This window comes from Chlamydotis macqueenii, chromosome 10 (genome assembly GCF_036417535.1).
Source record: "Chlamydotis macqueenii isolate bChlMac1 chromosome 10, bChlMac1.mat, whole genome shotgun sequence".
In the NCBI taxonomy this organism is placed as follows: domain Eukaryota; kingdom Metazoa; phylum Chordata; class Aves; order Otidiformes; family Otididae; genus Chlamydotis; species Chlamydotis macqueenii.
The window spans coordinates 15,714,067-15,741,664 of record NC_141565.1 but is presented as its reverse complement, the minus strand read 5'-3'; the positions used below and the strand labels follow the sequence as shown (position 1 = coordinate 15,741,664).

The 27,598-nt window shown below is 38.5% G+C and overlaps 1 protein-coding gene across 2 annotated transcripts in view; it reads right to left on the bottom strand.

Moving 5' to 3' along the window:
* Positions 1-1,846: 1,846 nt before the first annotated feature.
* The window catches only part of ATXN7 (ataxin 7), a 62,854-nt gene continuing 37,102 nt past the window's right edge, over positions 1,847-27,598 (bottom strand). For both annotated transcript variants that reach the window (XM_086755385.1, XM_086755386.1), the window contains 8 exons: positions 14,030-14,288; positions 13,071-13,336; positions 12,215-12,297; positions 10,248-10,513; positions 9,650-9,848; positions 8,629-8,750; positions 7,401-8,355; positions 1,847-6,093 (listed from right to left, as the gene is read on the bottom strand). In XM_086755385.1, the coding sequence (XP_086611511.1) occupies positions 6,076-6,093; positions 7,401-8,355; positions 8,629-8,750; positions 9,650-9,848; positions 10,248-10,513; positions 12,215-12,297; positions 13,071-13,336; positions 14,030-14,288 (2,168 nt within the window). In that variant the 3' untranslated portion in view covers positions 1,847-6,075. The remainder of the gene's footprint in view (positions 6,094-7,400; positions 8,356-8,628; positions 8,751-9,649; positions 9,849-10,247; positions 10,514-12,214; positions 12,298-13,070; positions 13,337-14,029; positions 14,289-27,598) is intronic.

Below are 27,598 nucleotides of genomic sequence, written 5' to 3'. Positions count from 1 at the left end.
CTTGTTAGGAACAAATCCAGCAGCTAACACAGTCCTGAGCCAAAGCACCGAGAAAAGCATTCAGTCAAATTAACAGTCCCATGGCGGATCATACAAGCCACGTGTGTTTGATTATGTGTTGCAGCAGAATGTGATAATAATGAACCAACGGGAATTTGCATTTAAATAAAGCCAATTGCGAGCCCTTGTATTGGTTGTTTCGGAAGTCGGCATGGAGCGCTTCAGCCTACAAAGGCAGCGGGTGCTGGGGCGGTTTGCTGTCGGCCAGGCTGAACGCAGCAGGGGCACCGGGCCAGCTTCGTGCCCGTGCTGCTGAGGCAGGACCAGGACTTAGAGGAGTTTTCCTACCAAAGGCAGGTTGTAGCCTCGGAGCACAGCACCAGGAGAGGGCTGACACCTTTGGGTTCGAACGACACAGCACCAGCTTCCCTTTTAAACGCGAAGGGCACTGACAATACACACATGTGCACAAATCCACACGCACAGAGAACCTCTGACACTTGGATTTGCATTGCACGCACTACCAGGCTCAAACTCTTACATCACCCCGTAACTCTTCCTGGAGACAAACGGGAGTATTTTCCTATGAGGCGATCAGCGATAGGAGCAAAACTGTTTTCTATCCACTTGAGTGGTCTGTGTTCACCAGGTTCCACTCCAGCACCTGTCCAGAAGGTGTTTTTCATAACAAACCCCTTTTCTGAACTGACTGAGTCACTGGGAGAAACAACCCACAGCGCAGCTCTGCTTTGTGCTGCAGGGTGCCGGTAGCGGTGCCTAACGCAGCAAAGGAAGGGGACGGGGGGACACTCCAACCCTGCAGAGCTCTGATACCCCAAAGAGGTATCTCATACAGGATAAACACAACTGTTCCCCTCTTTCTACACCTTACTAGTTTTAGAGGACACATAACTATTTTAAATGCAGTTAAACAGAGTTAATCCTTCAGTTCTGAAGCAGATACAGACAGCTCAGTGTCATGAACTTGCCTGAACGTGGCGACAAGCAAGAGAGCTCTGCTCTGCGAGCTCCCATCTGCTGCACGCTCCCTGCTGCCATCACTTGTACAGCCCAGCAAAACCAGCTTCAGTGCCAACAGCTTACAGGCTGGAGCAGAAATTGGAAACTGCTACTAGAAGAGAAAGATATTTGCAGGAAATTGAAACAAAAATAAATAAATAAAAATCTTCAGTCAACGCAAAAGGTAGGAGAATAAATATTAGAAGTCCTTATTATAAAAAGGCAAAGCAGAACTTGCTTGCTGCCTGATCTCTCATTTATATCTTGTAGCATTTATTCTAAATACTAAGGAAAACTTTGTTCTTACTGTTATAAAAAAGAGAGAGAATGAAGGCAGCATTGCCATGGATGTAACTATGAATTCCCATCCCACTAACAGGAGTTTTACTGGTTTCACAAACTGCTCCTCAGAAGTCATCCACCACACCTGAGTCCCGAGTCACATGCCGAGAAAAGCCTGCAAGAGTATTTCACCTGCTGAATTCACACACCAGATCTTGAAACCCTAAAAATATGGAAGATACTGTTTTGAAGGAAAAAAAAGGAAATATTCAACATACTGCATTTAGGGTTGTAAAAGCTGTGTCTCATTAATCCATTTAGAATAAGATACAAAGCGTGAACCTCAGGTAACAAAACATCCTTTGCACAGGAAAAACACAGCAGAGTTGATAGAGGCACCTCTCAAAAACAGGTACCAACACCCTGTAGGATGCAGAGATCCAATCCTACCGGGCTGACTCTGTAGCTGCTCACGCGATGCTGAGGTACGGTGACAGAATTTGACCACATCCAATTCTCTGAAATTAGTTCACATAGGCGCCGATACAGAAAATGTTTTCCTTTAATGGTGAACGATTTTATAATGAAGCAGAAACATATAATGTATTCCATGCAACCAACCTCATTTATTGAGAAGTCCTAATTTTATTGCCTTGTTTAGTAACATGTTTGTTCAACAAACTAATTTTTTTCATGAAGCAAAGCACAACTTTTTCTTATAAATAGTATAAATTATTTTATTTACAGAAACTTGTTACAAAACAAATAGACTATATATTTATTTTTCTTTTAAATATCCAAAGTAATTTTTCTATCCCATGACATTTGTTCATGTACTATACAGCAGCCAACACAGAGTTCAGCTGATCAGATGGTTTTGATTATGTATACAAATCATCAAACTATTCACACATTTTACACAGGAGATTGCTTTTAGAACCAGGCTCAACACCGAGCAAGATGCTTTCAAGGCCTACATTCACATTGACATTATGTAGTGCTCATTTTAAAGTTATCTTTAAAACGTAAAATATCTTGCACAAAAGGTAAAAATGATTATTTTCTGCTGAACAGTGAAACATTTAAGAATCTTTCTAAGCCCAATTCCCTCCTCCAGGACAGAATGACTGAAAGACGAGAGAGAGATTCCTTGGCAAGAGAACTCTTACAGGAAGACAACTGCCTTAGAAATGTCATTTGGAAATCACATCTTTATTTTTAATGGTTTTAAGAGGTACTCGGGGTTTTTTGTTTGTTTCATTTTCCTGGAATACCAGCTACTTTAAACATTTCCTAAATAATTTAATTTACGAATACCGCCCCCCACTTCCCGAAATGAGACAGTTAAATAAACTGCTGGTTAAAACCACATTTCAAACCCTTGGCATTATATTAAATATGAGTTATCAACGAGATTGTTCCAACACAAGGTGTTCTAATGAAAAGATTTTACAAAAGTTACCAGCATCGTTCTCTTTTTTTTTTGTCAATCCATCTCATTAATTTCAGAAAATACATATATGTATGTGTGTATATATACACACACGCACACATACATATACATACGCACACATATATTATATATAGGTGGAAAAAGCAAGCTCCAAAATTTCAACTGAACATTCAAGTCTTTTAAGGAGAAGCTGTCTAAACAGTCCAAGCTTAAAACTAGTTATATCAGGCACTTTCAGTTTTTCCATTAGTTTTAAACCACATGAGACCCACACAAATGCGCACGCACACACACGCACACAAACACTAAAAAAAGAGAAGCAGTGTGTCACTTAACTAAATGTAGTCTTCGGGGAATCAGGCAACTGATAAGCAATGCCGCATCGACCATTTCAGCCCCGGTCCTGCGCTCGGGTTCCCACGGCAGAACCTGGCCGCGGGACGCGGGCAATGGCTTGCATGTATCCACTCCCAAGACGTGAAAAGGGACACAGCTTTCACAAAACGGAGGCATCCCTTAAGTTGCAAAGTAGGCATGTTAACTATTGGCTTGGCAGTGAACCACTTCAAATTATAAAAAGGTATTTGCTTTTTTTTTTTTAATTAATTAATTAATAAATAAATACTAGATGATCTCAATTGTACCAAAACTGGATATAAGAAAAAAAGACCTGTGCAAAAATACATATTTAAATATGTACAATCAATTAACAAAATATGTCTTCTGAAATAGGGATACTTCAATATTTATAATAGAACAAGAAATTCCAAAATAAAGATACAAAAGTATGGTTTTTTTTTTCTTGTATAATTCTTTGTTCATCATTGCAGCAATTTTTTAGGTTAAGAAAACTGCAGGAGTCATAACGAGAAGTTGGAAAGACTATAAAAATTGTATCTTTTAAATTAATACCAAAATCTGTCTAGAAACAACCCAGCCACTGCAAATTCAATTTTGCAAGGAAAATTAATTTTAAGCTTCCTTAATATTTACAGTAAGAACTATGTGACAATAAAAGCTTCAGGAACAATGTTCTGCTTATAACCAAGATCTAAAACATATTTAAGCAGGTCTACGCTCAAGGGCAGACAGAATTTACGATGTTCTAACTCTTTACTCCCAATGGCTTAAAACCACACGGCGCAGGTGACTGCAGACACTGGCTGTACAAGCAGCAACCAGGAATTCACTTCTGAACACACCTGCACGCTGTCAAAGGAGCATGAATTTGCCATTATGCTTTCAGATCAACAGAACCTTAAAAAACCAGAGGAGAGTTCGATCACAAACTCACCAGCGTTCAATCTTGCCAAATTTTTGTTTCCTTTACTTCTGTGTCTATCAAGAGTCAAATTGCACTTGTGACTGACGCTACCCTGAAGCGGAAGCTCTGCCCCAGGGACTTCATCAGAGCACGGATTTCACTCCAAACATGCAAGATTTAATAGGCTTTGATTTCTCTTTGTGGCGTATAACTTTGGTTCCTTTTACTTTAAACCAAATCACAGTCCTAACAATCCTTTCAACAGGGGATCTTACTAAATATGAATCCTTTTGTTCCTGAAAAGTTGTCTATTTTTTTTTTTAAAGTTTGCATAATAAGTGTCTGTAGTAGGTTGCTTTCTCAATGTGATCTTTTGTATCAATTCAAAGCTAAAGTGTCTGCATAGAGGCTTCTTGTTGTTTTGCTGTATAACAATGATTTTGTATCAAGTTCAGGTTAAACTGAAAGCATTGTTAGGTAAACAACTAAGCAACTGCTACTCAGAGTGGCTTTGGATTCCCTGATGTACTACTTGCCACCAGAACTGGGGAGAAGGCTGGGCTACACGAACAATTGTACAGGCTCAGATTGTCTCTTCTCAGCAATAGCTGGTGCCCCTTTAAGGCAGAAAAAAAAAAATATCTTCGTGGTTAGGAATTTGTTTTCCTCTGCTTTGTCCCCTTAATAAAAGTGTAGTCAGTTTTGAGACTTCACCTGATGTTTAAAAACTTAAAAACATCCAGATGAATCAAATCATAATACAACAAGCCCTTTAGCGGAATTCACTTTTGAGGTGTTTTGAAGCAAGACAAAACATTTCGTAAAAACTGACTGGACTATATAAAACTGTGTAAAGCCCCCTTTATTCGTAGAGCCTGGGAAGGTGGGATGGCTGCGATGCACACATCTGCGCTTTATGGTGAACTCTGCTCTCAAATTGGCGTTTATTCCAGAATTCAGAAAAAAAAATCTGAGTGGTTGAAAGCGTAAATGTTAACAATTTAGTTATACAAACAAGGCATAAAGTAACTGACTTTTATAGTTTTTAGAAAATATTTAAATACTTAGTTTTAAAAGGGCTATTTTTACCAGAAAGGTAAATCCAGCTAATTTAACCAATACAGTTATTATTTTTAAATAACAAAGGTCTGTGGTATACAGTATAGGGCAACAAATACATTCTTTGGGCATATAGTTTTAGAGGTTATTTGCCTTTGTCTGTTTGATGGGTTTGGATTTTTTAAAAAACAAAATTAACTTCTATTTTCTTCTGCAATCAAATCTTACTCAAGAGAATAAAAAATAGGCTTTGTATCATGCAAGTACCACAATTTGTTCTCAGAGCGATGGCCTCAAACAAGTTTTTCTGGTTTCTGTTGGGTTCTTTTTGTGGTTTTTTTGTTGGTTTTTTTGTTGTTTTTTTTTTTTTAAACTCCTGATAGCTTCTTATCCCAAATTACTGGCAAAAGGCTGGGCAAAACACAGACTATTTTTTGTATTGTGCTATTTTTATATTCCATTAAAGGAAACATTGCTATAAAAACACTAAAGCCATATTCCCTTCTTGAGGGCTTCTTTCCATTGTGCCTCACACATTTTTCCCCCTTGTCGCGGGGTCCTCTCCATTGAGGGTGTCTGGTTAGCTATCACCTACAAAAGACACCATCAGTATAAAAATAAGTCAACAGTAATGTTTATTTCCCCCCCCAGAAAACATTCGTTTGCCCAACCAATCTATGTCAAATAGTGGCAAGATGATGTACTCCTGTAAGTAAAATCTCACAGGTTTGTAGCAAACAGTTCAGACCACCGTTAACACTGATAAGAGCAATTATGTGGCTGAACTTCATCCAGTGTCCATTTCTAGTATATTCGCTGCTACAGACATGGCTTCAGGGAAATTCCTTGTTTAAGTGACAGTCCAGTAGATTTCCACACCTGAGGACCATGGGAAGTTGAGAAAAGTCAAGGCATCTTGAAGTCCAGAAATCCAGAGGGAGGTTTTGCTTGTAGTGAAAATTGTCCAGTTCGTTTCTCACCATGGTGCATTCAGCTATTAGGGACGCGCCTTTGGCTTTTGAGCAAGCAAAAGAAAGAGAAGGATGAGTGACCCAGGCTGTCATAGCAGATGTCCTTAAAAGACAATTTCTGGATAACGACAGCGTATTTTGGAGAGAATCAGCAGGCACAATGCGACACCACTAACATGAGGCTGGCTTCTCTGAGACTTGACAATTCTCAAGCTAAAGTTCTTTGAAGTTATAATGGTTTCAGACGTGACTTACTGCCTTAATTCACTCAAATTATATTTCTCCTTTATTTATATAGTTGAAATAGTAACTGTTAGATAAGTCCAAAAATAAGTTCAGCCATTTGAATGTGTTGGTTTTTTTTTTTTGTTACAGTAAACACAACTTACTGGTGAAAATCCTCCCGTATGGCTGAAACTGAAAATTAAGAAACCATTCTGAAAAAGCTCTTACTGACATCCTATCTCTCCAGGTACACAGATTTTCAAAGCACCAGAGGAAACAAAGTTTATTAGGTTTCCATCTTGAAAAATGTAGTTCTAAAGCTACTCTCTGAAATTCTATACTCTCCTCAAGCTGTATCAAATTATTTTTACCCCTCCAAGCCAATTTGAATAGTTTTATAATGAAGTTTGAGCTACCAGTTTCTAAACTATATCTCATCCTAATTTCTCAAGAACTTTCTCTCCCAATACACTACTTTTCCAGTGCAATTTGTTTTAAAAAAAAAACAACAAACAAACAAACCCAAAATAATTTTTAAAGTTGGATCTTACGTATTCATGAGATCTGCTTCCTTTATAGCGGATCTGTTTGCTTTACCAACTGAAAAGGTTTCTATTTTATTTATAACATTTAATCTCGTTATTACTAAGAAGTTAGCCAATGACACCTTGGGATAATAGGCTTATTTTATCACAGTATCACAGTTCTGTTATCAGCATCATTATGTTCCACTTTGTGGAAGGTTTATTACTGACACAGAAACAAGAAGTCAGGCTGAGACGTGCAACTCAGTTCCACGGCTGGCTGGCAAGACTTACTTTTAGTATTATTTTTTTAAAATGTGAGGACTGAATTTAATTCCAGAGCATTTTACAGGCAACATGTAAGGAACTTGGAACATCATATTTATGGTTACTTTAGAAAAGAAAGCTTAAGAGAGAGTTTATAAAAATCTTGTGTAAATGTAATATAAAAACACTCATTTTGAGTAGTGGACAAATAAGAGAACTACCTTTTACCTGAAGAGGATCTGGAATTGGCTAGCTAATAATGAAGAGAACACATCTAATATAAGCAGGTAAAGATGCATGTTCATATTGGCTTAGATTGAGACAAAATTTCATACCTGATGAAAAAGAGAATTGTTCATCAGCCCTTGCGTCCCTGGGATTGCACCAGTGTGTTTTGCATGAACATTGTTCACTGATGTCAATTTGGCAACTTTGTTTGATTTGCTGCTGCTGCTGCTGTTTATGCTGCTTGAACCAGGTGAGCACTTTCTTTTCTTTCCTATTAATTTGTCAAGGGAAGTATGTGAATGTGAAAAACTGCTGTGTGAATTTACAGTCAGCTCGCTGGACTGATGAACAAACGGCCCTAAGGAGAGCGTGGAGTCGCTGCTGTTCATCATCACACTCATTCTCTTTATGGATTCTGCAGGGCTTCCAGTCGGAGGACCCCTCCCTGATTGGTCGTGTTTGAGGCTAACAGAGTTAGCTTTGCTAGTCATACAGTTGAGGCCAACGCTGTGGGATGAAGCTGTCACCGATGGATGATAGGAGGTCCCAGAGTTTCCAGAGTTAACCACACAGTTTTTCCTAAAGGACTCTGTGGAATGAGAAGGTGCTAGCAGTGTGGAACTGTTTTTACGCTTCTTTCCTGAGCCGCTGCTGCTACTGACGCCGCCGGTACTGTTACAGGTGCCACTGCCAGCAGAAGATTCCTTAGGTTTAAAAGATTTGCTGGATTTAATTTTCTGAGGTTTGCTGGGCATAGGTGAAGGTACAGAGGAAAGCACTGTAGGTGTTGAAGGGGATGAAGACACTTGTCTTGATTGCATACTGCAGACAGGATCCACGGCACCCAAAGCAGCAGGATTGGCATTTAGTGTCGTTCCATGTGATGGTACCGATTTATTATTCAAAGACACACAGGAAGGAGATACCAATGCTGGCGACGACATAACCGTGGTGGGTAAGAGGAAACCTGGTGCACTGACGCCGAACTGTGAAGCAGGCATTGAGTTTGTCCTATGTGGTGCACGAACTGATGCTGTGTTACTAGATGCTGGAGGAATTTTCCTGCAGGTGAACAAAAAAACACAACCCTACATAGCTACCATTCTTCAGAATAATACCCAGTCTAGTAACGCTACAGTAAAGTGATTGTATCTTGAGACTGATTAATGCCACTAAAATATTTCATTAAATTACTAGTTAATTGGTGCAAAAAATGTAAAGCATAGACTATCAATCTTTGATCCAACTATTCTGAACACGATTACTGTTCTTTTACTGGAATCACAGGCTTCATGTATTCCTACAAATACTAAGAACTCTTTCACTTCTACTCACTTCCACATCTGTGAATTCAGATGCTTCTCCAACATGAAGTCGAGTGCACATCGAGTATGGTTCCACCGCTTGTCAAACACGTAATAACCTCTTCCAATTTGCCGACTACCAAATGTGCAAAACTGAAAAGACAGATTTTTATTGGTGTTTTCTACTTTCAGTAACAACTCTCTGAATAACAACACACTTGTTTATAAATAAATATTGCTAAATGCATACACTTTCAGATGTTTAAATTAAGGATAAAAAAAAAAGATAAATTAGAATTTTTACTTCTATGCTACAACAACTATTTCAAATTTTTGGCCTTGGTATTGGGATAATTTTCTTCCCATCTGATATTCCCATACTTATGGCCAAAAGCAGCAGCCAAATTTGAATCCCTCTGATTGAACAGGGAAGGACAGTAGTGTGTGTTCGTGGAAAAACTTTTTATATATATATATATATATGTAACATCCGCTTCTCAGGAGCTAGCAGCTATCTACTTATAATCTGTTTTAAAAAGAGCTGATAATTTGATATACAGGCTAGGCAACAAACCTTGCGCTTTTAGCTAGACTAACTAGTTTAGTGAAGATTTAAATATTCAATACTTAATATTTAAACATTACTGCTGCCTTTACTGTGATGACTGGCACCTCGAGCAAAAAAAATGTGCATGTGTTTGTAGCAAAGTCCAATAACAAAATCTCATCAAAAAGGCATTGTTTACATGTCCTTATTCCAAAACCACAGCCCTTTAGAGCTGTTACTGATTTAATCGTCAGTATTTTGGCATTTTGATTTCTTTTGCATTGCGGAAGTGAGGTTCAAACGTATCTCTTTAGCATGTTTACTCTGCAACTACAATTAAACCTTCACTACTCTAGTAGGCAACCAAAAACATTTACTTAAAATCTAGGAAAAAAAAAAAAAAAGTCACATTCCCAACAGAAAAACACCCTTAAAACCCCCAAGTAATTTGTTTACAAGTTCTGAGCCAGCAAGACACCAACGTTAACTTTTACTCAAAACGTACAGCGGCTGGTTGAGGATGATGACCTGAATAATGACAATCCAGTTTTTCAACAGGCTCTTCTTTTTCATCACATTCTCCCTCATCACTGGATAACCGAGATGCTGGCTCAGCTGCAGGCAAGGGAGGGTGCGGGGCCTCGTGGACAGAAGGAGACTCGCTAGGGGCATTTCCACTGTGCTGGGCTGGACAGCCTGGAGGCCTGGGCAAGGCAAGCAGTAAAGGTGTTACTGAACTAAGCATAGCTAAAAATTCCAAGCTTAAGTACTTATTACTGAGAGAAGGAAACCTACATTAACAGATTTCTGATATTTTCCATAGTGTCATAACACATCTACCAAGAGGAAGGACAGGAGGTATGGTACCCTGGAAAAGTGGCATTGCCCAGTCGTTGCTGAACTGCTTTCATTGATGCAAGTTAGCTTTTACTATTTCAAACACCAAACCATCCTCGCTACGAGTTACTGCTCAGCGTGTAATTGCAAGCTGCAGACAGCCAGTCACCAGCCCCATTCAACAGACCTGGATCGCTCTTTCAAAATCCACCTGACGAAGCTATCAGGATTGATTTCATACCATTGGGTCTGCAGATTTTGCTTACCTTGGAAGACTGGGGGGGTGAGGTTTAGGTTTATTAGGTAATAAAGGCTTTGACTCTGTAAGAGTAACTCCATGAGAATTTTGGTGCAGCTCCTGGGAAGTTTTAGTAGGTGAGGGATGTGGTTCCCTGAGAGGGGGCATCTGCTGATGATGATCCGAATGTCGAAGAAGTTCCTTTTCCCTGGTTTTGCTTTTGTGCTCGGCTAATAACACATCAAATCGTTTTCTTCGACCCTGTACAGCCCTCCGCTGGGTTAAGGAATGTGTCTGCAAAACCATGAATAAATCATTAATCCCAGGCTATTAGATTTGTGGAAATTAAGCACGCAAACTTGTGTCTAGAGCTCTGAAACAGAGAAAATCATCACACTCACGGTTTAGTAAACAAATGGAAGAATAACTCAGAAAACAAACTTTAAAATTGCTTTGTGGATTATATCCCTGTCTGATAAAATATAACAGAGCCAGCAATTGAGTAAAAGGCTTCTTTCAAATTTCTTTTTAAAAAAGAAACTGTCAAAATTCTTATAAGGTTAAGACTAGAATTTAAAATTTTTTTTTACATGGATATGTTAATTGCCAAATAGTGCACAATGAAAATTTACTTTCACTTATGAAAATATTTATCATGATAATGTTTAAAACCAGACATTAAAAAATATTTAATAAAATACATTGCTTCCTTCTACATACTAATATATTCCTTGAAAACTAATGTAATCAAATAGAGAAAGGAATGTAAAAAAATTCAGCAGAATCCACAGTCAGACAGAACTCAAAGTCCTTTCAGTGTCCTGAATGCTACACATAGTAAGATGTATATGTGCATATATGGCACGAATTCTAAGTAAAGTGAAATAGATGGAAGTTATTTTTCTGAATTGTTAAAAGTCACATACAGTATCTTTTTTTTCATATGGCATAAAAGGTTCAATTGGGTTCATTTTAGTAAGTAAAAATTAACGCATATTTCAGACACAAACAGCAATTCAAAAAATATTTTATGAGTAGGTATAACACAAGGAATTGCTGAGAAATGTTTTTACTCTTTCTGTTATACACTTTTGATTTGCCTAGTGTTCTTGTAAAATTTTGAAGCTTTTCCCTCCTGTATTAGCAAAACAGTTGCTTCTCCCCTGTAATTCCAAAAGGTCAATGTGTTCAAGTTCATTTCCTCTGGGTCATTAGTACCAGCTTCATTTACCTTTGTTCTGTAGGTGGTTTATTTACCAGATGCTTCCCCTGCTGATGGTTTAGCTGCTTTACAAGAAAGTAGCTAAATATTACACAATTGCAGGGGATCTGGATTTTTGGTTCCTTGGGACTAAATGCTGTCCCTCTGAACACCAAAATTTTTGAGCCAGAGGATATATTTCATCTCATGGAAAGTTTTTATGAATTGTTTAATTTGGAGTTTGACCCCTAGACACACTCCATGGCTTTTTCAGGACACTCGTTTCTGAGTTGGCTGTAGTCTACATCAAGCAGCAGTAGCATTTACACAAATACCTCCTAAGTACCTGCTGTAGATTCTGCTGGAGGAAAGGAGTGGTTGTGAAAGGGTAGGAGCTTGATTTATTTAAATCCTGCATAAACAAACAATACTTTTAATGCTTATGAGGAACTTTAAAATTCATGATCTATGACCCAAAGGTTATCCCCAAAAAGAGCAACATGGCGGGCCCCTACTACCTATATGCGGAGCAACATAATTTGTCCCATGCCAACATCCGTGTCTAAAGGGTTTATACAAAAATAGAAATCTCCAGGTTACTTTAAGAAATACATTTTTGAATAAATAATTAACTGACTTTTGAAAGCAATTCATTCTTGGTTCTGTGCAACATCTTTTGACACGTACCATTTACAACGGTGACTACTGACAGCAAAAGTTTTAGTTTTCTGTCATATTCTGCAGGAAATGGAATTAAAACTTTACATAATCTTATGCTGATTAAGATATCCTACCTTGCATGTCAAAGACCTAGTACAAGGTTTCCTGGTTTCCACATCAATTACACCACAGTATATATCAGGATCAAATTCTCTCTCTGTCAAAAGTATATAGTATTGGAAAGTTATGAAAAGATATTTTGAAATACTAACATTTATTTTCGTTATTAAAAATAACCATATTGGAAACTGTTTTCAAATATAACACGGGCGATGTACAAATAAAAATGCACATAAAATGGTATAAATAAATTTTTCCACACTCTCAGCAAGTGTACCGAAATACAGATTTAAAGTCTACAAACAGAACAGAGAAATTTACAGCTGTAAGGGACTCCAAATGAGTAGTAGATTCTGCAAATTAGGACTAGAGGTCATCATCAATACGAACTGTGACAAATAAATGGTGGGTTTTCGTTGTAGGTTTTAGTGTTAAGAACTTTTCTACCATTCCACTAACACTCAAACTTACTGTATTAAGAAGCGTAAAGAGCAGACTGGGTTTACATTTTTGAGTTTATGAGGTGCTAGTTGTTCTGTTCTCTGTGTACATTTGGATCTTCCATACAGAAAGAAGGAAAAGAAAATCTTTAAAGATAGTAGAAGATTGTGATTTTAAAACAAGCCTTCGAGGTCTGTATGGTTTCTGAAAGCATGCTTCTAAAAGCACATTTCAGGTCATTTGTGTCCTTTAAGAGTATGTCAAGTTATAGATTTAAATTCTAATACATAAAATATATCTAATGACAAGTTACAGTGTTACAAAAGTGTATAGTTTACTTCTGAAAGTTATTTCTATATGTTCTATATAAGTATTTCTATAGATACACTACTAAGAGGAATATAGCAAATAATAACTAAAAACAATTACCTGACAATCTTTTATGTAAAAATTTCCTATTATTTGTATTTTCTTCAGGTTTCTTTTCCAAAAAGGGAGGCACGGAGGGAAGACCTTTACCATTCAGCATCTGTCCAGGGGAAGGCAAGGGTGGCTTTGGTATTGAGGGACAATTAAGGCCAGTCTTTATTGAGGAACTCACAGTAGTAGAACAAGTTGGACCAACAGCAGCTTTCAGTTGGGCACCATCTATCTTTGGATGAATCTTTTCCACTTTGACAGATGGAGTCATACTACTATTTACAAAAAACAAAAGGGGGAAAATCGAAAATTATAAGTTACAAAAAGTACTTAAAACATGTTATTACTCAACAACACTCTGATCTATTCACAAGACAAATGTTAACCTTTCTCCTTTATCCCGTTTTCTTTTTTATTTTCACATTTTTTATGATGTCTATAATCTCTTCTGTCCTTTTTTCCCCCATTTCCTTGTAAGTATTTCAGAGAGTTATCAGGAACCTCAGAAACTGTTATTTGGATTCACAGACACAGCATACCACCCAAAGCAACTGGAATAGGCCTGTTGTGTCCAGTGATAAATACTCCATTCTGTCACAGCAAATGGTATTATCAGTTCTGCAATCTCACGTGTGCAGGTCAAAAATCACCTGAATCAGAGCTAAAATCCCCTTATGATCAAAGTATGCAGATTAGATCAAAGAATTCAGAGCCCCTAGTAAAATGACCTTTATTTATAGTGATTTTTATTTATAGTGATTTAAGATGCAGCTTAAGAATTCTTGTTCAACTAGAACGAGTATTATCTACACTCTTAGACTGGGCTGTTGGGGGAAAAAAAGAAATCAGGAGGAGTTTAAAGCGATTATCTCTTAAACCATAAACCCTCTGAAACAAAAGGAAATTTTACTGATATGGCAGTGTATGCAAGTAATAATTTTTAATTCTTTGTCAAAACACATACTTACCTTTTATCATGGGGAACTTTGCTATGCTGTACCGGATGCATTAACCTGTTGTTTCCGCTGATCTGCAGCTTGTCTTTGGCTGATTTCAACAACTTGGAATTTGATGATGACGTGCTAGTACTAGTACCTCCACTGGATGAACGATTGCTCCCACTTCCACCGCTACCTTTGTTTTTTGAAGGGAAAGATGAAATGAGGGAAAATACTGAAGAGGAGGGAGGAGTCAAAGGCGGCTTGCTGGAGGAGCTGTGTCTTCTTTCTGAAACGGAGAAGAAAAAAAAAGTTTTAAGCTCCCATACAGAAACAATTCTTAAATACTTCATGTTGTCACTTACTCCATTAACATTTTTCTTTATTGGCTTGGAGTTCCCCTGCCACACACAGAATGTACAGGATTCAAGCCTCACTGTAGGCTCCATTCATTGCTGGTCCCCAGTCAGTTGTGGGAGTCTCTTAACTTTGGGAGCTACATTCCTCAGCCATTAAAGCTTAGTTTTTAATAACACTCTCCACTCTCTCTCCATCTTAATGAACAACAAAGTGACAACCAAACCTAGACCTCAGACACACAAAGCAAAGATACCTCTATCCTCAGGCCAAGCAAGCTTAAATATCAGATTTCCTCAAAGGATAACAATTATCTGCAAGTATGTCTTCTAACGGTCAAAACTATTTTGGAGCCAACATTTTAACTTTCACTTCACAACAACCTTTCGGTATGGTCTACTAGACCTTCAATGTGGAACGCCCCTGAGAACAGCAGCTCAAATACTGACGTACACTCATTCTTGAGGTGATGTGGATTTGTTTTGTTTTGTTTTGCTCTTATGAATTCTATTAACTTTTTTCATAGTATGACCAGTTTAGGGAAGATTTCTATTTAGGAATAACACCAAAGGAGCAACATATATTCTTCTACCAAAAAAAAAAAAAAAAAAAAAAAAAAAAATCAACATTTGAATGAAGAGTGGTCAAGTTCCATCAATGAATATGTCAGAAAACAAGTTATTTAATTAACATTAAATCATGAATATTAATAGCTAGCACCAGTTAATATAGTGCATATTATAAAGGTGGTTATTTGGAACAATGAAGTCTCAGTCACAAAACACCTGACACCTTCAGGGAGTACCCAGCTCTGCCTACACATGGACACGTTAACTGACCGTATCAACTGATACTTGGACACTTGTAATTCCTCGATGATCTGTGGCATCAACACCTGCTTAAGAGACATGTCTGGCAATCATGTACATGCAAACCACAGATCAGAAAGGCACCTTTCCCCTCCACAGCAGTAACATCTTTTTCTCAGTCAAGTATTGTTAAAGGTGCCCAAATCTACCACCGATCAATCCCAGAATCAGCTTACAGACTTTGACTTAAGTCTAAGCAAACTGTGAAAGAAGCAGGCTGCTCCTGGAGTTACGACAACTACAGCCCACAGCGAAAGTCAAGTCCAGTGCAACCTGTATGGAAGCCATCAAACAAGACAGGACCAACCCTGCACCAGCGTTGTCAGGCACATCACTCACTGCACGGCTCCTGCAAGCAAGTAGCAGTGTGCAACAGCAACAAGCAGGGGAAAAAAGTCAAGCCGCTCCAGCAGCGCAAGAGGAAGACATAGGAATCTAACACCCGGCAAGCTAATTTCTTAGAGGTGGGGAAGAAGCATTTTAAATATATTCTTTATTCATGGGATGCGGGAAGCATTAAGCTTAGACCAGGAAACTCCAGTCAAGCAATTGTCTTGAAGACTGACCCAACTGATGTGTATTTCTCTGTTTAACTGCAAAATGAATGCAAACCACCTAACAAACCGTGTGCAAGAGAGCCATCACTTCTTAATTAGTATTTGCCAAGAAGCTCTGAGAGGTCAGGAGAAATGCCCAACAAATACCGCAATTTATCACCCATCTCAAGAAACAACTGCTTCTAAATTATAGTATTTAGAGCAACCAGTTATCTGCGATGTTCAAAAATAATCTATTTGGTTTTCTAGAACCAGGTGCTATTGAAAAGTTTGTAAGTGAAGCATGTTAGTATATTTATGTTCTAGTAAACGGCTGTGCTTCTAATATGACATACTGCTGATTGCCAAACGTCTTTTTATAGCAATGGCAAGAATCCCCGAGCAGCTCTGATAAGTTACTATTTGAGGGCCATTAGTTCAGCGATGCTACACCCGGTGAGATTACTCTGCGAGATAATGAGAGAAATTGCTCAATACTCTTCCACCTTCTGTATATTTAGAAAATTCAAAGTCCAAGTTCTTATCACAATCACAAATATTCTCTAATAATCCAGTGGATGACTAACGCAATCTTTGTGATTTTTTGATCTTTGTGATCTTTCGATTTTTTTTTTTTTTTTTTTGAAGGAAGAGAGGGTGTTACTTCCTTGGAAAAATCTGGCAGAAGAGAAGAGAAATGGACTAGACAGAATGGACTAGACAGAATAAAACTGAGTACCTCCTTGTGTCCCATCATTAGGAAGAAACTAGACAAAATATTAATCTGAGCTATTAATCCAAATGATACGAGCACTTCTTTTCTGACAATTTTAACTGGTACTGTTCTGGCACTAAACTGAGAAGTTACTGACTACTATTTGCATGAATGTTTCATAGCACCAATCTCAATACAAGTCAGGTAATACAAAAAGAAAGCGTTGTAAACTGTCGATAATAATAAAAAAAAATACCCCTAAAAAAACTAAGGCTAATGGCTGATCACACTCCAAGATTACAGTCTACCTGTCAGAGAGAATTTCCATACTACAGACAGATGTATGATTCAGAACACGCATAAAAAGCCAAACGAGCTTTTTCTAGAATTTTGGGACAATTTCTGAAAGGATATTATAACACTTTAAGTCTATGAGACCTTCACTGACTCCTCCTGTACGTGACCACAACTTGAGTAGCTTATCAACAGACCAAGAAGACTTTTCAGCTAATTTTCCATAACCTGCCTGGATCTGTTTTGTGTTGACTTACGTAGAAGTAGAGGTAGGGCTGCTACTAGGATTTCCTTATATTTAATGTTTCAATCTTTTTATAAAACGCATGTTTTTAAGTGAAATTTGCTTCAGGTCTGTTTTGGAAACCATGTGAAGACTACTGATGTCTCATCTTACTGGCGAAAGCTAATATTATTTGTTAAACCAGACATGAGTTAAGCATGGCATACTTGATCTAATGAATGTATTTATTGACAGACTGACATAGTCTTTAATGGAAAAATTACTACACAAACTGTCACTGAATAATCAAGATCACCATGCTTATTATGCTAAGCATATTATAATGATAAATTCTACTAATCACCTGCCAATCTAATACGGTTCCCATTTGCCATTAACTCTGACTCAGCCTGAAAACATTTAAAAATATAATTATCTCCAGGTGTTCAGTTTTCACATTTTGAAAGCTAGCACTCATATCCCGTCCCTCCACATAACTCTTGAAAGAAAAATTATTTTATTTATGTCATGATTGCTTTTACAACACATCAAGGTGATATTTCAAATACTGCGCCGGATCCCATTGCACTGGGTAGAATCTGACCTAAAATGAAAGCTGCATTCAACATTAAACCTTAACAGATAAACTCCTCCGTAAGTGTCTCTGGATTTATATAACATCTCTGTGACTCTAAGGAGAAGGGCTCTACAGAGAGTTAGAAAGATGTGAAAAGAGATGGCATCCCAGCAAAGGCTGGGATGTCCGTTAACTTTCAATTTGGAAAAATACAGTGATAATTTGTACGCTACTAGACTTACAGTTGAGCAAGAACTATACATGCATACTGACAAAGCACACAGGGCTTCCTGATAAAATGGATATTGATAATTTATATCTCTTTAAGAGCTTTAGGGGAAAAAAAAAAAAAAAAAGAAATTAAACAGCTTCACTTGGCCCTTAGTCTAGCTGACAAATTTCTTGGGTTTAAAATCATCTTATTTTCCATTGTATATTTCCTACTAAACCTGCACTAATTTCAGACAAAATGTAAAAAAGTAACCTGGAAAGGAAAGAAAAAAAGGGGAATGAAAAAAAAAAGAAAGCTTCTCACCGTTTTGGCTACTACTTATCCTTCCACCAATGAGTAAACACTTGGACTTACTGTGATTTATAATCTTATTTCTATATTAACATAAAAGAAGATATACTGTTATGGAGAAAAATATCATGTTTTTCTTAAAATGCTAATTTCTTTGTTGTACGCATAACAAAAAAAAAATGTTAAGAGTAACAATTCTTTTAAAACTTTTCAAAATGTTCCTCCCATGTTTCCACTTAGTTCTCAACATCTAGGAAGTGTTTTGGGCTGTTCATTCTCTCTGGGCACCAATTAATAGCTTTGGGCAGCAAATACAAGATGTACAGATCAAATTTCATAAGCTCATTTTTTCATACTGACTTCTGACGTAAGTACTGGGCAAAGAGTCAAAGTGACCTGTGTCAGTGCTAGCAGAGCCGTCAGTAAAACCCAAGCACATCCATTCCAACACACACAAGTTTTTGTGAAATATGCTGCAACTTCAGAAAGACAGTTCTAACATAGCCTAGGTGTAAGAGTGTCATCCAGACTATAGAATTAAATGTGTGTATTGAAACAAAGCATAAAGGCAACTTTAAGTAACTATTATTTCTTATCTCTGTCTTGCCTAAAGTGTAAGCATGATAAAACTACAACTTAAAGCAAACTTTTTTTTCCCCATCATATGGAGACAGTTTGACTTGTCATTTGGAAATTATTTAGTACAGCCATATTAAAACAAACTCCTTTTACTTGAGGATAAAATTTATTTTCTGTCACTATGACTATTACATTTCTAGAATAATTGTGGAGAGCTAATTCACCTGATGTTCTAATTTCTGTCTAGAGGGATCAGATCCATGACATGACAGGAGAGCACAGACTGGGACCCCATCGTGGAACGACACCTCACCATAGCTCCAGATTTTACTCAGCAACCAACTAAAATCCCTTTTGCGACTCTACCCCAAATGCCTGTGTTGGGCTCGCATCCACCATCACTCTGACCTCACCATGACACAGAAAAAAGGGGGGGAAAAAAAAAAAATCCATACTTTACTGGGGAACCTCAGGAGCTAAAATGATCACGGAATAGCAGGCAAATTACTCCTCCTTTGATGCCACCCTGGCAGCGTGCAGCTGCCCATTCAGGATCTTGATCTGCTGCTCACTCACTTATTGCTGCTTCATTATCCCGCTCTAATCACGGGGCCTAGATACCAAGGATTCTGACTTAATCTTCCACTGATGTCCCTTTAATCACCCCATCAGTTCTGTCTGCACTGTAAGTCACGATGAGGTCACTCCACCTTCCATTGCGTGGTGTTTGAACTTATACTATTAGCTGAACAGACAGCATCTAAACAAAGATATATTTTTCACTCCAATAAGAAAGTTTCACAAAAGAACATTTATGGAGTCCAAGCTATAAGTATGACAGATTGCCAGGGCTCGATTGGCACCAGTAAAATCTGTCATGTCTCTAGAGAGACAACTTCTTACTATTTCATAAAAAAACCATTGCTTTGCAGCTGGCAGATGATATTATTGCTTATCTCTCAGTGTCAGCAAAACCACAAAGAAAATCTGATAACCATGTACGCTTACAGCACTCAATTCACAGAAAAATAACACTTTAACAGAACATGGGAAAAAAAAAAAAAAGGAAGTATATAATTTATATTGCAGCACACGAAACACAAGTCAGGGCGGCACATACGTAAGCATTACGCTGCTTTATGCATTTACACCACTTACCATAATGGTCTTCCTTATCTTGGCCAGAGTTCTTCAATATTATAAATAAACAGTAATAGGTACAACTATTTATCTAAGAAATAGGTTTATATAATATCTTTTATACAGATTATGGCCAAGTTAGCAATACTGATGCAACCTTATGTTCTGCACTTCCTCACTTCAAAAATATTCAGCGCATCTGCAGTACAGAATGTTTCTGTTGGTGTAGATACCATCACGTAAAGAGGCATTTAAGCTACAATGATAAAACTTTATTTAAAACGCGTCTCTTCTCAAAAATCCATTAAAATGCAACACTCAGCCAATTTTGAAGAGTATATTTTAAACCCTAGAGTTCACCTTCAGACCTTGGTATGTTGTTAACAGGTTTGCTTTGCCTAGCAGAGACCTAAAACATGCTGGTTTACATGTTTTTACATTGCACCTTCCCCACGTACGTGCTACAGCGTTGTTCAGAAACAGTCTTACATTCACATTGAGACGGTTAATACCCAAGAAGATAAAATCACCTTCTTAGAGGCCAAAGGTAGAATTTAAGTTAAAGTCATAAATTACAAAGCAAAATATAACTACATAGATCAGTGAAAATTTGCTTTAAAATGTTCTTTCATATAAAAGCAATTTGTGGAAGCTTCAGCTGGGTAAGCACCATGAAACACTTGCGCTCTCCCACAACGAGAACTCGGAAAACTATCTTTCTCTCAGAAAATCCTTTGTTGAAGCCGACAGGCAAATAAAGCAAATACATCAAGACCTTTCTAATTGCTGACTGGGTATGCTCCAAAATTATGTGTCTGTTCTAAGATATTTTTACTTCTCAAATGAGGGCTGTATCGCCACTAAGATCTACGTGTCGTCTGCTTTCTGTATCTTTGTTTAGAGGTACTGCTGGTGTGCGTACTTCCCCCTCTGCTGTCCAGCACTCCTCCTCAGGGTGAGGGTCCCACTGTTCCAGGTATGAACTCCTGCATTATTCCCGCGTCAATCACCTCCAAAACACACACTGCAAGTCTCCCTAAAAAGCATATAAAAGCTGGCTATGCCTTAACTAGGGTGCACTGATTTATTACAAAAACTCATAATTACAGAGAATTTTTTCTTAAGATACACTTCAGTTACGAATGCTCAATTCAGGACCTAAAGCTTTCAGATACACAAATACTTGGGCTTCAGTGTATCACTCCAGTTCCAAAATCCCTCCATAGTAGTTTACACTGATTTAAGACATGTAAATAAAACATATCTGGATGTTTATGATGGTCCAGCACACTTAACTAATCTTCGTTGTGAAATCCAAACTTCAATGCAACCAAAAGTCACTGATAATTTTGAATGTTTGTAATAGCTACTTTAACAAAAAGTTTCACGTAACCTACTTACTATCAGTCCAGAAGTCCTAGACTGACAGATTGTAGCTCAACTTTCACTTTGGTTTGTTTTTTCTTTAACCCTCTGAAGTTTCCCAACATCTACTTTTGAATATTTGCAAATTATTTACTAAACTCCCAAGAAGTGTTATGATGGTTAGTTAGCTACATCCCTTTGAACAGAACACAAACATTAGCTATTATTATTATTATTTTGTTAATTTAATTACAGTAGTTATAGAGAAGCACTGGCTACTTTAAAAACTGTAAAACCAACTACTCAATTCAACTTGTGATTTCTAAATACATATCTTTATAGTTTTCCTAGAGATTTACTTTCAAGAATGAAAACCCACTCAACAGGCTACCACTGTAAAAAATATGTTAAAGCAGCATGAAATTCTGCATAAGCGGGGTCACAGTTTTGTTGCTGCAATTGAAGAACACAAAGGGAGGAGTAGAAAAATATAATTTTCCACTGTTAGAATTCTGAATGTCAACTTCAATACTTTAAAATGGTATTTCAAAAAGGAGACGATCCTGTAACTATAAGTTAGGGTATTTAAATAATGCTTTTTAAATGGTACCGCTACAGCATAGCCGGGACGGTGATGTAATTCTGCAACAGCACAGCACTAACTGGGCAGAAATGGCCATCCCCACTACGAGAACTGCTGCAGAACGGCTCCAAACACGGCACAACTACCCCATCCCCCTGAGATCACCACACAGAAAGGAGAGTGAGGAGCAGATTACAAACAGTTATTAAGAATGTAGCAAAAAAATAGCAACACTGAAATATATTTAAATAAGTAACCTTCAAGTACATCTCTTTCTTCACCACAACTCTGTACACTACTACAGCTAGTTTTTCAATTTTTCCATGTTTGTAACTAATCCTTTCAAACCCCCTTGTATTCAGCGCACAAGTAGTTCCATAATCAATTTCCACAGAATTTAATATTCCTGAGAGATGTAAAATAGCCTTTCAAGCCTTCATCAACCAGCACACACTGTCGTCCCAAGCCCACAGACAGACTAGGGTTTTGCTGTGTTGCCCAGCTCTCTCGTGCAGTGGTAAACTGGAATTAGGGATGCTCCCATCAGATTTGTTTCAGCTATTCAGACCCTCCTGAAGACTGGTAAAGCTCTCAAGAGTAATGCAGGAAAACGTTAAGTTATTCACAGAGCAGAACCAGAAGCAAAATGGAGCCAAGAACCGGCTGTTGGAAGGTCTCCTTTGTCACCCAGAGGAGGCTGTTTTCCCCATCTTTCTCCATCCCCCTCTTTGCTCAGGTAAACCCAAACGCAAGGGCTTTGTCTTCTCAAAAATGCTCTGGCATAATATCCAAGATCAAACTTCTGGTACACTTTCCCCAAGCAACTTGCCAAGAGATAGAGGAAAGGAGAAATTTCTCACCAGAGAACTGGCCCTGGACCTTTCGGTCAGTAGCTGTCTTGTAAATCTGTCAAGCGCTGGAATATAAATTGCAAAGTTACTAGGGAGGGACAGTAGAGTGTCTTAGATGGTAATCGGGCCACAGAGAGATTATAACGTCCACATTATGAGCACTAATCTCCGCGTAGCCTGTTGACGACATGACAATACCTGCGCTGTCTGATTAAAAACCAGGTATTGAATAAATGACCTTTTGCTATTAAAAAAAAAAATTTGTTATTTGGAAAAAAATTTGGAGAAGCCACACTGATAATAAAGAAAAATATCAAACAAAGGTAACCGGTACAGACCAGCATCGTACCAAGATGCAGTATGGGTCAGCTTTCTCAAAAATACAGCTGGAAAACTGTTGTCATATATGCTTACCCTGAATGACATTAAAAAAAAGCTGCAGTTTTTCAAAACAAGCATAAAGCAAGTTAAAAAACCACCATTCTGAACTTTTTTATTAAAAGTTGAATAAACAGAAGTTTAGTAAAGAACTGTGTATTGAAAGCATGGGAATAAAGAGTTAAGCGAAAAGCCACCACCTAATTTCGGATTTTCTCTCTCTGCCCATTTCCTACCCAGAAATCACGTTTACATCCTTAACACCATGTTCTTCCCCTTCAGCACCAACAGTACTCCTTACAAGACCTCATCGCGTAATGTTATGATATTGCGTAACGTATTCAGATGAGTTCACATATCCAAATGCCTGTCTAGCTTTCATCTTGCTAATGCTTCAATTCACGTCACAATCATGAATTTTAATATTTCCCCTCTAGCTACTTCTTTACACACAGCAAACTTTAATTGTTGTATGTTGACTTTCAGACTCTGCTCCGCTACAAAAAAAAAAAAAAAAATGCTGATATTGAAAACTGGCTTAAAAGCTGTTAGTGAACCAAAATACAAAGGGAGTTATGGTCTAACTGATAAATTTCTGGGGATGAGTGTGAAAAAAAGGTCTTGAAATGGAAAGCTCTCCAAATGAAAGAGATCAAGAGGAATGAACTGACTTTGTTTTGAGCAGGAGAATAAGAGGAACTATCACAGGATATGCAAAAATAGTAGTGTTGGCTAAGTAAATCACACTCTGACTTTGTCATTAAGAAATGATAGGATAAAAAGACATAGAGCACAAATATTTTTCTTAAGTACTGCATGACTAACAAGTGACATCCACTTCCACACGATACAAAAGCTTTATAAGATTAAAAAAACAAAACAAAACCAAAAAACCCCACCAAACCAAAACCAAACAACAAAAAAAAAAACCAAACATGTACCTGGCTACTTAGAACCAGCCACATGCCAACTTCAACAGCCCCTCCTCTCCCTGAAGGTGCTACTGCTCACGGCAGAGATGAGGAAACGCTGACTGATGCACCTGAAAAGGAAGCTCCTGTCACTACCTCTGATGTTACCTGTCTCTCACCTCTGTCGTATGTACGGCACCAGCCACGCACGTCCTGTGAACATCCTGTGAATGCCCTTCCGTACGGCAAACGTGACAAAAGCGTTACCGAGCCACCACGCTTCCTGCAGTGCTCGCTTGCAGGAAAACCTCGCGAGGGATCCAGGGGGTTCTGCCTACACAGCTAACACCCTATTTTCTGTCCAAGTCTTTAAACACAAGAAATATCAAACTTTTTCAGGATGAAAATGAAGATGGGAAGCAAATCTGTGATAGGGCAAACTGCAATATATTTAAAAGATGTTTGAACACCCAAATAACTTTCCAAAATGTGAAAGCTCTTGGAACATAAATACTTGATCTCCAACACCAATGGAAAATAGAAAATAAATATATGGGTTTCTTGTTTTAAATCAGATCCTTACATTATTGTACACTGATTTAAGGTTTTCAGGCATTAGTAATTTTTCAATTATAAACAAGGATCATTACAGCTGATTTCATTAACACTGGTCAATCACAACTGGCACGAAACAATTGTTCTCATGTTCAAAAATACTGACCATGTTAACTATACACTAATTAAAATTTTACAGCAGCGTTAGCACAGCAAAGCTTCACAGAAATCACTAATACAGTCAAACGAGGGCACAAACCTACTGTGCTTGCACAATAATGTCTTTCAAATTAAATAAACCAGCCCTTTCACATTTCACTTTGAAAGAACCAAGCAATGCTGTAATTAGGATGTGCTAACTAAAACGTTTGTGCAAGTTTAATCTTTTAAATAAAAACACAACTGCAACTGACACATCCAGGCTATGTCTGTATTTCCTATTTCCTCCAAAACAGAGAGGTAACGGCACAGACCATCCTGCCCGTGGCCAGCCACACAGAGCCGTAACAAGGAACGTATTTGCCCTCTGATTTATAAATTACACAGATGAGAGCACTCAGGAAAACAAGCTAAAATAAACACATTCTTAATAGTTTCTTTCTTTAATTAGCACCCTGATTAACAGTCACCAATTTATCTAGAGGCCTGACAAGATTGCAATCAGCTGTCTAAGTTTTTATTGCTATTTTCTCCCCTTACACTGTCCCCACGAGAGCTGTGGTTTCAGAGTGCTTTTTGGGGATTTTCAGGTTTTTGTGGGAAACAATTCAGGAGCAGAGCCCCCCCCCAGCCGCCCCCCAGTCAGGCGCTCACACAGCTGGGCCTCGGCAGGGGCTGCCTGGCACAGTGTGGAGCGGAGCTCATCGGTTTGCCCCCGTCCGTGGCGAACTCGCTGCTTGCCTGCTTTTGGAGCCCGGCCAGACTGCTCTGGTGACATTTCAGAGGGCTCAAGCAGGCCGCTTGCAGCGCTTAATCCCTCACTGTGAGATTATCCACCTCGCTCGGCAAACTCCGTCAAGGCCCCGCCACGTCCCTGTGCAACACTGCCATCCATGCCGGGCCCCCTCACCACTGGTGCTGGGGCTCCAGGCCAGCCTCAGGCACCCAGTGGCCAACAGCTGCCCCCGGGGCCTCTGGCGAGCCCCACCTTCACCTACAAGTCTGCTGTCAATGATGGGAACAGGAGCCACAGAGGTGGCACTGGCACCCTTCAGACATGGCCATGGTGGCAGGCCGTGCAGATGAAGGCTAATCCCCTCCGCGATTCCCAAAGTGAGGTGCTATGCCCATGCCGGCGGCACTGGGACGGTTCCTCCAGCGAACGTGCTTGTCACTCGCCACCCCACGCTGGGACGGTTCCCCTGTGGCTGCATCGCCCAGCCCGGGGGTACTGAGCGTCCCCAGAGCTGCAGCTCCCTGGGCTGTCGGTGGTCCGGGGGAACGTGGCCCCTGCCACCCTGGCAGAGCACCGGAGGACGCTCCTGGTGTGCTTCTCCACCAGCACAAATTCACTCCAGTATCTACTGTCCTGAAATTCCAGATAGGTCTTGACAGCCTGAATTTCCAGACTCTGAGGTCTGAACATCAAGGTTTGATTTCCACCCACAGTCAGCACACGGATACTAAAATCTAATTTTTACCAAATTACTCATTTCTGGACCACTTCCTAAGCAATCACTTTGAAAAATTACAGTGTCTCTGCTAACAAAAAAAAAAAAAAAAAAAAAAAAAAGAGAATAGAAAAACAGCTTGTAGCTATTGCTCGTTTTAATTTACTATAATGAAAGCTGAAATATCTGGTCTTCCCTCACTTAAAAAATTATACCCAAATTTATTTTTTCAAGTGAAGCAAATAACTTTTCCACTAAAATAAAAAGTTTGCCAAGAAGAAAGGCAGTTGGCTGTACAAACACCTTTGTGTATTGGTATCAGTGTGTTAGCATATTACTTTATTTTTATTAAGCAGGGTTAAACAGAAATAGGGAGCACCATTTCAGCAGTTTGGGTTGGGTTTTTTCCCTTTTTTATTTTTATTTTTTTTCCAAGGAACATACAGAAACCTGGAGACTACTGCTGCCATTAACAAGCTTAGAAATGAATACTAAATCCTAAACCACAAATAGTAAATACTAACTTTCCCATGTCTGTGCACTCAGAATACGAGACAGTAACCAGTTCCTCTTGAAATTCAGGGCAAAAGAAAAGCTGACAGCTCATGTCACCTGCCCATTAATTGTTAAGGACAACTCAGGAATACAAAGACTTCTCCTTGGATTATGCTTTTTTTAAAACACATCTCCTTCCATCACTAAAATTAGTACCAGAGCCATGTATGTTTTTGGAATATTCGTTACTATTGTACACTCTTCTACTTGACACCCATAATTAAAACCGGGTAAGTCTCCAACAGATTTTAGTGGTTCACAAAATTCTTGACTCTAAACTACTATGTGGGGAACCAGCACTGATGCATTTGTGTTCTTAAGAACTAGAAATTATTTTTCTTTAGTCTTTGATTTGGACTACTCTTATTTTAGGACCAAGAGGGCAAGTAACTTCAATTTTGTTGCTTGTTCCACAAATAAACCAACCAAGATCAGGCAATTTAATTCCCACATGGAACAACGTAGAAAGCTGTCTTCCTTCTCAGTAAGAGCAAAGACAAAGAACCCAACTGCTAAGAAACCCCAGCAGCTGGGCATCAAGGCAGGAGCTGGAATGGAAGGGAGAGGCATGACAGTACATTCATAGAGGGAGAAAATGGCAACGGCCCATGGGAAGGCACACAATGGCCAAGAGAGAATGCAATGGGATTTTATGCCTGCCTATTCTATAACAGTATCATATAAGCCAACTGTCTCAAACTGTGTGTTTGTTTTTATTTACTATTTTATACAGTAAATACTCACAAGGTTTCACCTTGAAACAGACTGATGCATGTGCCACAGTTAAATCACATCCTGCAAGTGTACTCTGACAAATGCAAAACTAATTTTACTTAATGTAGTGAAAACAAGCTTATATAAGGCAATGAAATTCTGAACTCCTTTTCCTGGTACTAAATATCACAAGAGGTTTTATTTTCTATCAACACTGAAGTCAATTAAAAAAAAAATCTTCAAAACACCAACAATATCTGGTTA